We start from the raw sequence: 17,602 nt of genomic DNA, 5'->3' as shown, positions 1-17,602 counted from the left end.
GGCGGCGCGAAGTTGCGCCGAGAGAGCGAACGCAGCCCAGAAGAGAGTCAACTGAAAGGGTGGAAACCTGGGATAAACCGGTTCCGGAGACGCCTGGTGCACCGGTGAAAATTTGAAACCGTTGCCGGCCGCAGCGGCGAAGCCGACCTGCACGACTTTCGTTCGCGCGTGCTGCCTCTCCGGAGAACTCTCACCGCACTAGGGGCCAGCGGAGAGGAGGAGGTGCGAGGAGCGCCGGCGGCAAATTGCAAAAGAAAGAAGGGAGGTGAGGGCGTCGCGCGTGTGACTCAATCGGACCCAAGAAGCGCTGGCGAGAGAAGAGGCAACTGTGGTTCATTCACGGATATTCCTGCGTCGACGCGGTTTCTGGAAAAAACAGACGCGCGCGGGTTCGGTTCCGACGCTGCGAGAGAGAGGCGGGGGGGGGGGCACTGTCTAGGCGATGTCCACTGCTCGATCCCCTTTCCTGATCAGTCTCTACGTAAACGTCCGACGATAGCGCGTTGACACAAGCGAACACACACAGAGAACGCTCGTAACCGCGTGCGATGCCGCGCGTACAGCAGTCCCCCGCAGCAGGACGACGATCGACGGCGCGGTATTGCCCGTCATGACCTCAGCGTCGTCGACGACGCGTCGTCTTCCAGGACTGGCCCAGCATCCTCGCCGCCAGCTTCCGCAAAGACTTCGAGGGAGGCGTCGGTGCCTCGCGGCTCTTCAGAGTTACTCGGTCGATCGCGCTCACACGACGTCGGCGCGGCACCAGTTCCCAGCGCTTTGACCCGTCGTGTCCCATCACCCGCTTCTCGTACACCCGCTTTGGGCCCAGGAATAGGGGTCTTTTCGCACAACCCTCCCAAATCCTCGGCGCCAAGAGAGAAGAAGCTGGCGCCGGCCGCCTCTTCGACGCCAAGTCTGGACTCGCGTGGTGCAATCGCGCCGACCACCTCGGGAACCTCGGCCGGTCGTCGTCACAAGGAGGGCTCGCCGGGCCAGCTGAGCCTCGTGTCCGCGTCGCGCAGCAGGACCGCACTGAACCGATCCGCGGAGGACACCGTCGTGTGAAACTCACCTCGCAAAGCCTCGGCAGCTCGCGCGCTACTCGAACCGCAGGTGCGCCTTCGGATCTGCCCGTCGAGCCTGGAATGTCTCTACTGGTGGATTACGGCTGGATCTCATCCTCATTCTGCGAAGCGGCGGCGATGGACGACTGGTCGTACTACGAGGTAGGCACGCGCGATGCACTGCTGCGCGTCAAGCGGCTCGTTCCGAATATATCGCGCGAACAGACGGTTCCCCGAGGCCCACCGAGGGCAATTTCGGGCCAAAAGCAGGAGGGTGGCTTCCCTGGTTGACGCCAACGCTCATCGCGCCAAGTGCATCTCTCAGAGAAGCTTTCTGACATCTCTCCGGAAGTCTCCTTCATTTTGGAAATGGCTGTCTTTTGTGGGAATTCGTACAACGGCGACAGCTCGCGCCGAGCCCCTTCAGCTGTCGAAAGGCCCACGTGTGTAAATACATATGCGCGATCACGAACGCCTGCGCTCAACGGACGGATTCGGGAACGCGGCCGGCGTATTATGTTGCCCTTATATGCACGTTATTGCGACTGGATGGTTTGGAGTAACAAGCGTGCTGCAGTCACGCTCCTTGCTTCAACGCCGAGGTTTTTGACCAGCGAAACACTAAATCAGTTAATTTTAATTCTGCAGTGTTTTCTCTTTGTTTTTAATCTTTACGAATGTCATTTCCCTTTCCGAAATTTTATAACATTGTCCATTTGTTGAGTGTGAAAATTTTGCCCAACCATCTATACGACCCACCGCGCAGACAAAACTGAACGCGCATAAATACCCGCGGTTTGGTCGCTAGGCCTCGTTCACAGTTCAACCTGCTCGCATAGACTTAGGCCTTTTCCGAGTAAATTCCAGGGGTCGCCAGCAAAGAAAAAAAATTTCAGAGGTACAAAAGACGTTAATGCAAATCAATGGCCATATTAGAGGGGAAGAGTACAAATGCCACGAAATCCAATGCGCCAACTATCGCTGTGCTCAGCAGTGTTCCTGCAAGTGCATTTCGTGAGTTTGCAAACGCCGTACGATCGTGAATGCATCTTACACTGAAAACTACGGGGTTCTTCGTGCCACAACCACGATATATTTATGAGGGGGTGGGGGACTCGGGACTCATTTTGACCGTGCACATATTCTTTAATGCGCATCCAATTCCTGGTGCACCTGCATGCTTGCATTTCGCCCGAAATGGGCGCGCCGAAAACTCAAGCGCGAACATCGGCACGGTGTGCGTATATATATTTTGTCCTGTTTTCTTGTTCTCCTTTTTCACGAGGACAGTGAGTAAAAACACATCTTATTGTTGTAATTTCTGTGGTGGAAATTCATTTAGTAAATGCAGAAAGTTTCTCACAATCCGAAATGGTTTCACCTGCGTGGAATTTTTTCTTGCTGTTCTACCGGCCTCCAATTTGATCATTATACGTGTTATTCGACTTAACATGTGCACATGCTTTCGAGAAGGAAACGTGGGGAGAAATAAAATGTTGAGATCGTCGTGGATGTAGCTTTATTGCATTGTTTAGAAGGAATACAATGAAACACACCTTTTTTTCCATTGGTAATGGCGAAAATTGTCTATGTTGTTAGAGCTCACATTTATGATGTGCACACTTAGAACGAACAAAAATATTGGATATAACATTCAAGTTATTTCCTACATATGCTTGTAATAAAAGATGCCGCTGCAACAAAGCTGGCTTTTCATTTTATGAAAACAAAGCTTTTCAAGTTAATAACGAGGCATGCCATTATTTGCCGCTATGAAGTGTTTGGAAACAATCACAGGAATACAAAGACCCGGCAGAGCCTCGAGTCGCGAATTCCACTGCTCATTGCACTTGTTTCATTTCTTTTATTACGCCACAAAAATCAAGCGAAGCTTTTTTTAGAGAACACATGTCCATGCGCGGAAACTAAAATACAGCCCCCTTTTGTACTACAAACAGTAAACATAACATATAGACTACCCTTAGTATGATAATTAAGAAAGACAAACTGCTGACTCAGTGGCACAAACAAGATATAATTCAGCACAGACTGAAAGTAGAACTCGCTGGAAGAGGTTCCGACACTGGCCTGGTCGGATTTGCATCTTGTGGTGGGACAGTGGGAGCGAGGGCATAAAAGACACCTCGCTGCTTCGTATATGGGCACGTTCTTGTAGCGAAAGCACGCCTAGATCAACTCTAGATACACCATTGCAATAATGAAGAGCTGCACATTTCCAGGGAAATCAAATTGATGTTAGTCTCCGTGTTTGTTGATTGAAGAGTCCGGACTCAACATTGATGTTGATGAACAGAAACAGGGGGAACGCTTGGAGAAAATTTACGCTGTTCGAGCATTCCTACAAACTGGAACATAGCGGCACGCCGTTGGTTTTCCCCGCCAAAGGAAGGTCCATTTTACCTCACCACAAAGATTAAATCAACAGCCCTAGCACGTCACACACCTCGAGCCCAGTAACCCTGGGGCCTAATTCACAAAACGTTTGTTTCATCAGTGTCTTTCGCCATTGGCCGATCGCCTTAGCGAATAGATGTCAGCATAACGATTGGCTGTCACATTCTGTGACGAACAGTTTCATTGTAGGAGAACATTTCAGCCAATCCTGATGCTGGACATATCATTAGCGAAGCTGGCTGACCAACGGCGAAGAGCACTTACGAAAGACAAGCTTTGCCAATTTAGCGCCTAAACAAATTTGTGTCTCTATTTGAATTTCAAAGTTCGATTTTAATTTGCCGCTGGGTGCGCGCATATATTGGATGATCATTTCTATGTTTTCAGGATTTCTTTTTTTGTTTTTGTTTAAGTCACCTGTCGCAGATAACATAGGTCTAGTCTTTGAGCTGGATTATTCAGAGAGGAGTAAATTATTCGCACGAGAAATCGAAACACATCTTGAACTAACTAAAAATTCAAAAGTAACTTCAAAATAATTAACTTACGGCATATATTTCAATTCACGAATTGTGACCGGTGAGCTTGGAAGACGTATCCACTTGGAATGAATTTCCAGAGTGACACCCGTTAGGACATATGCGCCTGAAACACGCCGTAAAAGGCACTGTTTTTCCACTTACTTCTAAAAAGAAACGCTCTATTATGCATTTTTACTTAATCTCCTTCCTCTTATTATTTTGTTATGCTTGAGCATTCTGTGCTTTGTTTAGTTTTTTTAGCTCAGCCACTGTACAGCTGTCTTAGAATTATTTTTGAGTTGTTTTCATTGTACTCAACAGCTCACGGTTACATTAAGTATGGACAGTTGGGCTAGGTGGTTGTGATTGGCATTATCGAAGATCGTTCCAGCCCACAGTTGGTGGTGGTGGTGGTGGTGAATTGTAGCAACAGGCGGGTTTAGCCTGGCGAACAAGGCCGGCAATTGCTCCGCCTGAGCGTCTCGCACAATACCGCTGAAGGGTTTCACCTTATGTCCATCAAACCAGTCTCTCTTAAGAATTCGATGAGGAGACGTGAAGTTTCTTTGCGCGCTATAACTGATCCCTCGGGAAATATAAGGTGGTGCAGGCGCGCATGCAGAAGGTCCTTGTTTTGCAGATTCTTCAGGAGAGTGTCTCTTTCATCTTGGAATTTCTGGCAGGACCACAAAAAGTGCTCAATGTCTCCTGTCTCGTTGCATGCCGTACAGTTCGGAGAATTGATTCGCCCCGTTTTAAATAACCAGGCCGGTGTATTAGCAGATCCTGTCCTTATTCGATATAGAAGTGTGGCTTCCTCTCGGTGCAATCTCTTGGTTACGTAGGGCATATGCGGTGGAACCCAAAGCGACGCAAAGTGATTTCCAATGTCCGATTTTTGCACTTGATTACTCTTTGGAGCCTTGATTTTGGGAGGATGATAGAGCGCTGCGTATGCAAGCGCATCAGCTTTTTCGTTTCCTGAGATACCAATGTGGGAGAGAATCCACTGAAACTTTACTGTGAAGCCTTTGTTGTTGAGTTCTTTCACGATGGCTAGTGATTTGCGCAAATTAAAGACTTTGCCTCCACAGAATGTGGTTGTCCTTACGGACTCAAAGGCCGCATTACAACAAGTATACCGTGGTTTGCCATCCCTCAAGTTCCCACGCAGCGCACAGTTGAACACGGACGAGAAGGACAACACAAACGCCGCCCCGGCGTTTGTGTTGTCCTGCTCTTCTCGTCCGTGTTCAACCGTGCGCTGGAACGATGTTCGATAATGCCAATCACAACCGACTAGTCTAGGGGCCCTATAAGGTAAAACTATTCCAATTTGTTTTTATTCCAATCTCCTGACGTCAAATTTGCGTAAGCGCCGACTCTAGCATCCGCAGGGTGATCCGCAGGGTTGTCTGGACAGACCAATCAAACGCTCTCCTTGTTTATAGGAGGTCACTTCTGTTTGCTTTCAAAACGAATAGCATTGCCTACAGTGAACGGCTTGTCTTATCTAATTGGCTGACAAAAGGCGAGGAGCACGCTCAAGTGGAGAGAGTTTGGATGGGGCCGAGCCAGGGCACTGAAAATCGATAACCGGATGCAGAGGGTGGTGCCGGCGTCTGCGATTGGTCCGCTTGCCCTTACTTGGCTTGAGGTGGCTGGTCGAAAATCGCGGTGTCACGCAACGGAAGGTCAAGAATGCTGCTAAAACGGATCCTCGGCAAATAAGAGTTGGCAGAGCTAGGTCGTAAACTTGCCAAAAGTGCTTGAAAACGTTACACGGCCACGCAAAAAGGCTTATTGTACGCAAATAAACCCATGCTCTCCGGCAGGTGCGAGTAGCCAGTGCCTGCGCGATCTGCGGCAGCCATCTTTTATTCCTTTCGGAACAGGGCAGTCTGCGGCTATTCAGAAAAAAATTCTGTTTTGTTCGGCATATTAATGCATCTTTAAAACGTACACGTCACTTTGACGCGCTGAGTTTTCTTGGTTTTATGACGTAGCGTGACAGGCAGGTGAAGTGGGTGCAGCCCGAAAATTTTTGACCGACACCCGAGGGTTAATGCCGAAAAGGCGTCGAATCAGAAATAACTTTTTATTTCTTTTGTTCGCTCCAATCATGCATAATCAGTGTGTTCACGTCATATCAAATGGGGAGCTATCGCCGTTTTTCGTGACGTCGCGTGACAGACAGGCGAGATGGGAGTGGTTCAAAAAAGATTTTGACCAATCGCGGAGGGCTGATTGCAGAAGTGTAATAAAAAAGTTTGGAATAGCTTTACGTTATAGCGCCCCAGCTGTCCATACTTAGCGATATATTTTCTAGTACATTGGGCCCTGTCTCCCCTTCTCTTACGTGTGCAAACGCTTCCTCGACCCTTGTCGACGTTTTACCGGCGTTTGTGTTGTTCATCTCTTCTCGTCCGTGTTCAATTGTGCGCTGGAACGATGTTTCATAATGCCATTGTTACATTTCCCCCCTTACTTAATGCCCGACAGGGCCTGTAAGGTGTTTTACTAAATAAAAAATTTAAGCACAAAAGTAACTGAAACGCACCCATGTATTTCGTCCCATAATTTGGGAAATAATATGTCGAAACTGGTGTCCTCCTGGAAATTCATTTCAAGTGGATGCGTTTTGCAAAATCATTGGCTGCGATTCGTAAGTTACAATATGTGCCTTGAAGTAATTAATAAAGGAGCTAATTAGTGTTTTTTTTTTGTTATTTAGTTCAATATATGTTTTGTTGTTGTTTTTGTACTCGTAATGTCCGCCTCTTGGAGTATTCCGGCTCAAGGACAAGAATCGTGCTACCTACAGGCCACAGGCAATGTCGGAAAACCAAAAGCCGCGAATGAGGCATCAAACCAGACAAATTTTCCCATGACGTCCTCATGAATCCCCGCGACGCCAAACGCTGCAGCCGCTCTGCAACGTGCGAGACTTGTTTCTATACTCGCTCTGACGTCACGGAGTCAGCCGAATGGCCCGCGGTATTCTACTTGCTTTTCCGTTCACACTTTGTAAACCGAGGCGCGTCGCCGAGAGCTCTCGCCTTTCGAGTAGCACACTGGCCGAGAAACAAAAAAACCACGAAGCGGGAAATGTATCATGCAGCGGGGTACAGCAACAATTCGTTCGATTGTTCAAGTAATTCTGGGACGGCGACTACAAAAATACATTGCGGGCAGTGTTAGCAGTGCACATCTCTGTTTTATCGTGTTTTCGTCTTATGCTCTAGGTCGTTTTATATGCGTGGCTTAGGCATGGCTAAGTTCTGGTTTTCGCAGATTTCTTTTTTTCCAACTCCTGTTGGCCGAGCGGCAAATACACTGTGGCGCAGAATACGTCTATGATTACGCTCGCTTTTTTGTATTTATTTATTTCTGATGCGAGAAGTTAGAACACGCGGCACACTCACGGCGAATGCTACAGGAGTTCTGGAAAAATTTTATCATGCGAAATTTTGTCATGAAGTTGTTTAAATTTCGCAAACATACGTAAAAAATAGCAGTATTAAAATAATATTCGCCCGCTGCGATGTGGCTCAGTGCAAGGGCTGTTGTGGTGCCGAGACCGCTGGTTCGATCCCCGCCTGCAGCGGTTTGCATACGCGATGGGCGCCGAATGGTACAAAACGAACGTCCCTTATACACGACTAACACGACCCGGCTCATGCAGAGCCGATGTGTGACGCTTTTTTCGCTGAACAGGGGGACGAATTCACAAAGCTCGTAAGTTTTATTTGCCGGTCGTCGGGCTGCCTCCACTAACGTTATCATCAAGATTTAGTGTGGCATATGATCTTACGAACAACTAACACGGGCAAAGGAATATTTAGGGTTCGTGGCCCGGTCGTACCAATGTACTACGAGCGACATACGAAAGCACAAAATTAAACAATAACACAATTTGCGTTTCACTGTATGGTGGCATCGATACGCAACCAGCTACTGATGGAACGTCGCAGGGCACGATCATCGAAACGTGAACCGAACCATTCGTTCGCTTGGGGGGACGCTGCTCCGCATCTGCTCTTCGCGGTCGCGTTGGGCAGCGGTGCGTGCAGAATTAAAAGATAGCTTAGTCATATATAAGAGCGCCGGTGCTATGAGGGTATGTTTATTCCCTTGAAGTTACATGCACAGCAAACAGCTACTCGGCCAGGTAAATTATCTTGTTTTACCACAGAAAGAAGGCACACCGTCCGCAATGTTTTCACACTTGCATACTACAGGGCTCCGGACATTTTCGCCATATGTAACCCATAGCCGAATGTACCGGCAACGACAAAAACTGATAGGCTTGATCAGGCCTTTGTATTTCAAGCGTGTGCTGCTGCGTATATGTAGTGACTCGATGGCTGCAGCTCTGTGATGTGACAAGCCGTTGTTGACGTCACCGTGTTCTCCTCGGCGCGCAAAAGATGGGTCAATGTTCACAAAAAAAAAGCTCTTACGCTATGTAGGATTGTTCATCAGAGACAGCCAATTCCGATGCTGGAGGAATTATTAGCGAAGACGGCCAGCAAATGGCAAAGGGCACTTATCGAACCAACAGCTCTGTGAGTTGGGCCCCTCCGGTTAGTAAACAGCATTCCATCAAAGGGGCGAGCGACAGCTACAGCAGCTTGGCACTGCGACAGCGCGAGGCAGACAGGGGAAAGCTCAATTTATCGTGTACACAGTAAGCATTTGTGAGCGCATGCTGCTGCAGGTGCTCCCCGACGATCCGCCAAAGTCCCCGGGATATGCCGTTCTAAATGGCACGATCTTTGTCGTTAACGATTACGGTGGCCAAACACCATTGTCCATGCTTTGGCAAACGGTCAAAATCATGCGAGTAACGATCGCGGCTGCACGCTTCTGAACCTTCACTGCTTTGCTGAGCGAAAAGAGTCCACGCGCACCATTATGCGGCATGCATAGTATGCAACACCCGTCAGTGCGGTCTGGAGCGCGTAAGGTGTACACGTCTGCATATCGCAGCCGCAGTTGCTTCTATATGCACACAGAGTGATTCTGATGATCATGAGAATAAGGTGCCAATTGGGTAACAGCCCTACCGCTACTCGCGCGTAGCGCTTTTCTTTACCTTTGAGTAGCTAACAGAGACTTATAGCTCTTTTATTGCGATAGCAATTTCATGGACAAGCGCATTTCTGCCGTCGCCGTGCTGTTCCGTGTCCAAGGGCGACAACGCCGCGCGCCCGTAAGGGGAGATCGGGCGGCTCGTCCGCGCTGAAGCCAAGAAGGAGGAAGCCGCCGCGCGCGAGGCAACCAACGTTGCGAGCTTCCAGCTGCAATCCACCTTTTTCATGGCGCGACGGCGCATGCGCATTAGTCGCGTTTGAAAGGGTCGCGCGTGACGCCACCCGCCGGAAGGTCCCCCGAAAAAAGAAAAAAATAAGCCCTCAGACGCACGCCACTGGAAACACTCGTCGTGCCATGTACCGCTTTGAAACTCCACTGGCATCTCGACGTCGTTGCGGAGCCGAAAACGTACGCAGCGTAAGACTGCAACTCCACTTTAAAACATAAAGCGGCCAAGGCTTCGTCCAAGTGGTTCGGACTGCACTGTGAGCCAGGTAGTGGCCGCCTTTCATTGATAGCTGGCAAATTTAACGAAAAACCCGTGCGTTACATTTGGGTGACACTTAAAAAAAATCACGTTGCTAATCAAGTCTTCTTGCAGCGTCGGTCCTCATTTGCTGGTGGTGGCAGGGCGTGCCTGACTTGACGTACTCGTTTAAGACGTGGTAACACTGGGTCCATACGAGACTGACAATACGCTCACGTCAACGATTGACTGACTATTCAGTACAGTGCGTCCCTCAAAGCATTTGACGCAACCAACGCAACCGACGAGCGCGAGTTGTCGCACTGCGACGGGCCTTCTTGTCAACGGCACCGACAAAATCAGTCTGCCGGCCATCGTTCGACCGAGCCCTGCAGCTGCGCGATCGGCCATCGAACTGACAACGCGATGTAGCTACAGTGCCTTCGCTCGTTTATATAATTGCTCACCCTCAAAGTTAGTCCAAACATACCGTCGAAGTTGAAACGCACAAGCCGTGCACATCAAGTTTAAACTCCATGTGCAAACATTGGCACAATTGTGCCAATGGTGACCCTGTTCAAGGAACTCTGGCGCCGTAGTGTTCGTGCGCCCGATACTTGAACTGAAATGTAAGCAGTTAGGACGAAGGAAACTGATTTTATAGTTCAGTTATGTCCTTACCGATTTGAAATCAACTAAACTTCGTACGGCGCGTACACAATAAGCGGCAGGCGGCGACACAGCGCTGTGCCAACATCTGTACATCAACGTACCCGTAAACTGCTGGTCGCATTCGCTATTTAGATGGATGGGTCTGTATACTTGGTATGCTGACACATTTCTCCATTCCAGAGAGGTGCTGTTTACCTCTGCGTCGAACAAGAAACGAGGAACGGTGGAGTTGGTATACAGCAATAAACAACCGTCTCGATCAGTTATATCGACGGTGTCAGTGATGGTATCCGCGTTTTCGCGAAAGAACAACACGGCCTATAAATGAGCCCTTAATTTACGCGAGCACAGTTTTCTCTAATAATGTTTTATGGCACGCGCAAGCAGTAAATATGATGGAGTGAAAGAAAAGCGAGAACGAGAAATAAATTAACAGCCCGTTATATGTTATATGGATCACAGTTGCCGTGTTTAAGTGGTTCGGCCGCTCATGATGAGTCGTCTCGTGGTGGAACAACACGGCACATATGCGCAGATATGTATGTTTTGCTACGCGTTGACATTATTTTATGTCAGCGAGGCAGCTTTGCCTCAATATTTGACGCTAACAGCGATGTGCGTCTGCAGATATCCATGTAAACAAGTGCACCGCTTTCTAGAATATGCGAAATGTCAAAGTAAGACTTAAAAAGAATACAAAACTCGAGCTCGCAAGTGCAGAAATCGGCGACAACAAAGGGAGCTCAGCGTGCCTTTTTCGCGCACACTGTTTGTAGAACAGCGCACTCAGGCCTGCTCGCCCAGTAGTCATTGAGTGCTTCATGGCTTCAGGGAACGACATTCTGCCCCGGAGAAGCCATTAATAATGATTCGCGATCCACGAAACGCACAACTGATGCGCACTCAAGGTGGCCGCCGGTACGCAAATCAACCGGCGAAAGCCCCGGCACCCTTCCAAAACTTTTCCAGCGGCGTGTGGGTAGCACAGGAAAATGAAAAAAAGGCGAATTGCGCAATGTGGCGGCTGTGCGCGGTCGAGCTGCTGTATCTTGAGAGCGATATGCGTTGGCGGCAGAGTCTAGGTGCGTGGGTGGCTCGTAGCTTTGTGCGTGCTGTGTTCTCGGCGCTCAGTTTGCGTTGAAGCGACAGACAGAACGAATTTCCTAGGTGGCGCAAAATACATCTCTTGGACAGAAGAAAGGAAGACAATGAAGCGCCAACACTTCCTTCCTTTCTTCTGTCCATTTTCAAGAAATGTATTTTGCGCCAAAAAGTATACCTAGGAAATCTGAGCACCAACTTGCCCAAGAAGAAGTCCTTTTAGAAGACAGCACGAAGGTCACTTCGCTCACTGCTGCTACCACGTTTCCTCACGCTAGCGTTTCGACAGCGAGTGTCCGCGATCATGTACGATGTGTTCATGTTTGCTGTGCACGCTGTCACCATGCTTGTTAATTTAGTTAGCAAGCCAACGTTTACAAGTTTATACGGCCGATAAAAGCTTCTATCATTGCTTCGTAGGGATGCCTGCTAATTTGCTATCGCAACCGATGCTTCGCCTTTGGGGTGAAACAGCTACCTTTTTTTTACCCCACCCTGCACCAATGTCAATCGCCAGACAGTGGAAGGAAGAGCCCCTTATCGGAGCACGTGCCCTTTCGTTCAACATGGTTGCATGGCGATAAGCGCAAGTGTCGATAGGCTGCTCATTCGGCAGCGCAATCTCGAGAGAAAAGCTGTGTCGAAAGCCTCCAGAAGAAGCGAGTACAACAAGCCGCGTGCTGCTCTCGCTTTCAAGACATCAGGGAGCTGGCTGTCTTCTTACGGGCTGTTGAACAACGGTCGTCTCTTCACCCCGCATCTCCTCAGGTGTAAAAAGGTTGGTGCACAGGATTTCGCCAGTTACAAAAGAGGTGTATGAAACCATCGACGTCTTCGGTGTGGAATGTTGGGGCATTTCGTGCAGCTCTGTTGGAGGCTTCATTCACTTACAGTTACATCAACGCAGGAAGGCACCAATAGTAATACTAGAGATAATTTACGTTTTTCAGCGCACTGTAAAAGATGCTACAAGAGGCTTGCACCGTTCGACATGTAGACCAAATAGAAGATCCTGCAGTGACTGACTAGAATTTCTGGACACCGATACCTCCAATGTAACAACCTTCCTCGACAACTTTATGCGTCATTTGATACTCAAACGACGGCATAAATCTGCAAGCTCTGCTACAGCTGGCGAACACTATACTGCAAGGCTAATCCAAGCCGTTAGACAGTGTACAGCCATCCGACGGTGCAATTACACGTAGCGCGTGCGAAAAAAAAAGAAGGCTGGTTCCTTACACTCGATCCCCTATAATCCACTGCTCACGACCGGTCGACACTGGCGCAGACAAAACGCCGCTCGGACGCGGTAGTGATTGGAATCAGCACATTAGGCCAGCCCTGATGTGCGTCTATGCTAGCAGTTTTCCTAACCGCTGACTGTAGGCAGTAACTGCGTGCGAGTTGATCCACCCTGCAACGGCCGGCCACAAGAGGCTTGACCACCGAGCCTGTGCGTGCCGCCGCCGCTGCTCGTGACGCTGCGATTCGACGGCGCAGAGACGTTTCGTCACTGGCGATCTTGTGAATGTTCCACAGCCTCGTCCCGCATAATAGGCCGCACACGGTGGACGGACGCAGGGCGCACAAAACAGCAGAAAAGAAGCGCGAACAAAGCCACGCACGAGGTACACAAACAACAAAGACGGCAAAGTATCGACAGAGCAGTTTAACGGATGCTACTTGTGGCCACAGGAAAAACTATAGGCCGACTACCGGTTGCAATATTTATTTAGCTTATTGCGCAATGTTACTTTGTAAAGCCTGTAGACATTTACGCACAGCGTTAGGTTAACGCTACAATCATTCATTCGCGCTTCAGTTAACAAAACAAGAATGAAAACTTTTGTAGCCTTTCGTAAGTGACCCTTTCGTAAGTGCGCCTTAAGTGCAATTTCTGAAGCTCGTCCCGAACTTATACTTTTTCTGTACTTTGATAAGTGAATTTTTCGTCAAGTCTAGGGTAAATTTAAGGATCGTTCTTGAATGCGACGGTAAATCTCGTGTGTGTGCGCGACCAGTGAAACCTTCATGCCCTGAACCCTTCCCTGTTCTTTGCACTCGTTGTTGTCTAGTTACTAGAGGACAATAGGATCATCTGCTGACTTTAAAGGTAAAAGAAAATGAGACATCCAACCAATCGTAGCAATTGCTACAAAGGAAACCCATACGGGTTCCTCGAAAAACAAACCTCAGTATCTCACATTTTCCCCTTAATTAATTACTTCTCTCCACCTTGCGGGCTTCCGCAGAACAATTACGTTAAAGGTAAAAGCTTCAAAAATTATATGTGATATCAGTATTAGAAACAACTGGAAGCGCACTTATTATATTTGATGTCGAATAACTCAAACGCTTAAAGTACAGTGTGCACGTTTCCAGTGAGAGTTGCACAGCTGATATTTTCGTTATTTTACGAAGATTGAGGCACAACCCACTTCCCTGCGAGACCCTCGGGAACATTAAAATAATATTCAGTGGATTAGCATTTGAACACTTTTATTACGAATATATTACGCAGTGACTGAATGCGTGCGTTTGCTCTTGTGTTGCTTCCGTCATTATCAAATAGTTTTATGCCTAAGCATCAGATGTGATTATAGGTACGAGCTTTTCTAATTACCTCATTCAGAGCGGTAGGTTTCGCCAAGCTTCGACATTTTCTGCTCTATTTTCGCCGTCTTCGGAGACTGTCGGCCTCCTTTCATTGGACTGAGAGAGCTTCGCTCTAATTAAATTGAATGAGGACTTGGAGGATGGATCTCGTTCTGAAGATATGTGAACAATTATGACCTAGAGATCTTATTGTAAACTGAATTCCTGCTGTATCGTCTTATTTTGTGAACTTCCTTCAATATTGTAGACAGATCCGGATCATGTCGAGAGAGTAGTTGGTAGACAGGCAGAAACCCGGATAAACTCGCGTCGGCGAGTTTATCGCCAAAGTCAGCTTTCTTGTTAAATTACCTTACTGTAACTCATGAAATTGTCTTGAGAATATTTTTCTTTGTCGCGCTTAATAAAAAGTAATTCTATAAAAACGCACTTCATAACTTATGGCTTCGTAAACTTGGCTTGCAGCCATTGTGACTGTACCATGCCAAAGAAAAAGGAGCTGTCTGGCGCTCAAAAGCGCCATTTGGCAACAGCGAACAAAAAAAACACCTTAGCGACACTTCAGAAAAATGCCTAAGCTTACTAGCTATTTTGCCAGCGACAAGAGCCCGACCAGTGAGGCTAACGAAGGAGACCAAGCAGACCGGACGCTCAAGAAGACTGCTGCAAGCAGACGCAAGCGAGGCACTCTCGTCAATGGCTTTGAAGTCAACAGCCTCACCGAACACGTTCGAAGAACCACACTACGATGAAGCCTGTTTCTTAAGGAGGAGCTGCACGACCGAGACAGACCAGCCATTCCTTGGTGAGGGTCCTTGCATGTCTATGGATCCCGCTGACTGGTTTCCCCTGCACACAGCCACTGTAAGCTTTTGGGTGGCAAAAACCAAGGATGTGTGTGAAAATGCTATAAACATGCAAGGTGATTACTTTCACTCGAAGAGGTACTTTCAGCCAATGGACGCAGCAACGAAAGGCTGCCACCGCCACTTCAAGCAAGAAATGTTCTATGCTCACCGCACCAACGGCGAAGTCGTCTTGCGCGAATGGCTGCTGTCCCTCCAAAGGAACCGTATATTACTTTCCTTGTGCTCTGGTGTCGCCAAGAAAGGACCAATTTTCGGAGCCACATGGGTTCAGTCCATAGAACAAGGCATATGCGAAGACACACGAGGAAAGTGAGTGTCATAGGCAATGCGTGCTTGCAAACGACGTTCTCCTAGAGCCTCAGTCATTCGATCGCTTGAAGAGCACTGTTCGGGACGGCCAACTTATTGGGGAAATATCCTTCAGCGCGTAGTTGCTCTTGTTTCTGGCAGAACGAGGGCTCTCTCCCAGGGGATCTAACGATTTAATCGGGTCGGTAGGCTGTTAGGCAGCAGTGCATCTTGAGCACACAACTAAATATCTATCTGCTTCGCAGCTGATCGCATTCATCGCTGGATTTGCCGCCCGTGAAACAGTGGTGTGATGCCTACAGGATTGCGGAGCTACATCGCCCTAGCCTTGTATCGCTTATCGGACACCTACTTGGTTCCCTTGGCGCCTTCCCTACCACAAGAGGGCAGCAGGACAGCACGGATGGCTTAAAAGGCGGCGGGTCGAGGACAAGGATTGCAGTTAGGCAGCAGTGCAGCTTGAGGACACAACTAAATATCTATCTGCTTTGCAGCTGATCGCTATACGTTTTCGATTTCCTACCGCTCAAATTTATACACTGCTGCCGGACTGCACGAAACTGCATCTGAAACATTTATACTTTACAAGCGTGAAATAGTGTCAGTCCAGAACTCCCATGTCAAAAAAAGCTGTGGACAAATTGCATGTTGAAATAATTAATGAACTCAGAGAGATAAAAGAAAGTCTAGAAGATCTAAAAGAACTGAGACAGGAAATTAAGGACTTACGAGCATTGAAAGAAGTAATCCAGGCCATTGTAACAGAAAACAAGGTCCTTAAAGTGCAAAATGCTAAGCTTACGCGAAAACTAGAGGAGCTTGAAACGTACCAGTGTTCCAACAACTTTGAAATCAAGGGTGTTCCTTTTGATGCTGAGCCAATAACTATTATAAAGAATATTGGCGAACTTGTTGCAGAGGAAGTGCCAGATTCTGATATTGATACATGCATAAAGTACCGACAGCGAAACATAATGAACAAAAGATAATTGTTCGATTTCTGCACTGCATCAAGAGGAAATGTTTTCTTGCTAAATCACGAAAGGAAAAAAATTAATACCAGAATGCTTGGCTTTGATGAGAATCGTCCTATACTCATTAATGACCGTTTGACAACACAAGGTAAGCAGTTACTAAGTGCTGCGAAGCAAAGGAAAAATGAGGTTGGTTGGAAATATATCTGGCCCACTAGAGGGAAAGTAATGGCAAGGCGCAATGAAACATCTCCTATTCTGAATATTTTCAGCACTTAAGATATCAGCAAGATGATAACATAATATTTTATTTTATTTTGTGAGAAAAACTCTTATTGGGTGTAAGTTCAGATATGGCTTTAGTGGATAAATCTGTATAACATGATTACGTTTCATTTGGAAATATATCTGCGGGTTTACAAAAACCTATTTCAATCTTTCATTTGAACGTCCAAAGCACAAAAAATAAGCAAGATGAAATTGAAGAATTGCTCCAACATACCAATACCAATCCCGATGCATTAGAGCAAGCTCTTAGGCCAGTTGGTGCATAATGAACTTGAAAAAGGGGGTACCAGCGAAACACAAAGGACGCGCACACAAGGAAAAGGCGTTAGACACGGACGGACACTGGACTTTATACTGTACTTTATTGAAATTTACATTGCCACACATACCCTCCAACGCATGCGCACCTTCAACTCCTCCCAAGACATGTGCACAGATAACACCTCGATGATACATTACCATGTGAAAACAGCCGACGCATGCGCAACTTCTACTCCTCCCAAGACCTGTTCATGAAGGTCAGTTTTTTTATAAATCATATTTTACCTACTCGATAGGTAAGCACGTTCCTTGTTTGTTAAACACAAAACACGTATCACTGACACAAATTTCTTTCTCATTTCTCGTGCGCGTTTCTACATTTGTGTACTAAACGTAAACCACATTGTAGCGCAAAACTTGATGTGCTCCAGCAACGCTGGCAAGCCGGCGTCGCGCCTAGCAACGCCTAGCAAAGCCACTCGTGGCGAACGACTGAAGCCTGTTTCACATGATGCGATTTTCGTCGCACCGGAAGTGCGATTTCCGTCGTTTGCGATGAAAATCGCAGTCGCAGGGCCGACCCCCCGATTTTCGGCTGCGACCAACCGGTTGGTCGCACAGTCGCACCGTCGCACCGATCGCTGCGATTTTCCGTCGAAATTGCGCGGAGAGCTGTCAACGGAGCTATTTCGCCGGTTTGTTTTGGAAAATGGCGTCTCGCACGACAAGTGCAATGCGCGGAGACGTGGATCGTCGAATTCGGTACGTACGCGAAGGGAGAATAAAAAACTTGTACCGCAGATTGCATTCTCCGATTGCTATGCGTTTGTTCACACGCTACACAGCATATGAAGTGCATTTTCACGTTTGCTTCGTACGCCTTTGCGAGTTGTCAGTGCTAACAGGTGTTCGATCCCCAGCAGACGACGAGGTCGTCACAATTTTC

General features: G+C 47.8%; 1 protein-coding gene across 6 annotated transcripts in view; it reads left to right on the top strand.

Annotated features, from left to right (window-relative positions):
* The first annotated feature begins 677 nt into the window (after positions 1-677).
* The window catches only part of Rel (nuclear factor NF-kappa-B family member relish), a 417,698-nt gene continuing 400,773 nt past the window's right edge, over positions 678-17,602 (top strand). For all 6 annotated transcript variants that reach the window (XM_055064994.1, XM_050168416.2, XM_055064991.1 and 3 more), the window contains exon 1: positions 678-1,226. In XM_055064994.1, the coding sequence (XP_054920969.1) occupies positions 1,146-1,226 (81 nt within the window). In that variant the 5' untranslated portion in view covers positions 678-1,145. The remainder of the gene's footprint in view (positions 1,227-17,602) is intronic.

The sequence above is a fragment of the Dermacentor andersoni genome, chromosome 1, assembly GCF_023375885.2.
Source record: "Dermacentor andersoni chromosome 1, qqDerAnde1_hic_scaffold, whole genome shotgun sequence".
In the NCBI taxonomy this organism is placed as follows: domain Eukaryota; kingdom Metazoa; phylum Arthropoda; class Arachnida; order Ixodida; family Ixodidae; genus Dermacentor; species Dermacentor andersoni.
The sequence above is the reverse complement of the archived record's forward strand: the minus strand, read 5'-3'. Positions and strand labels throughout refer to the sequence as shown.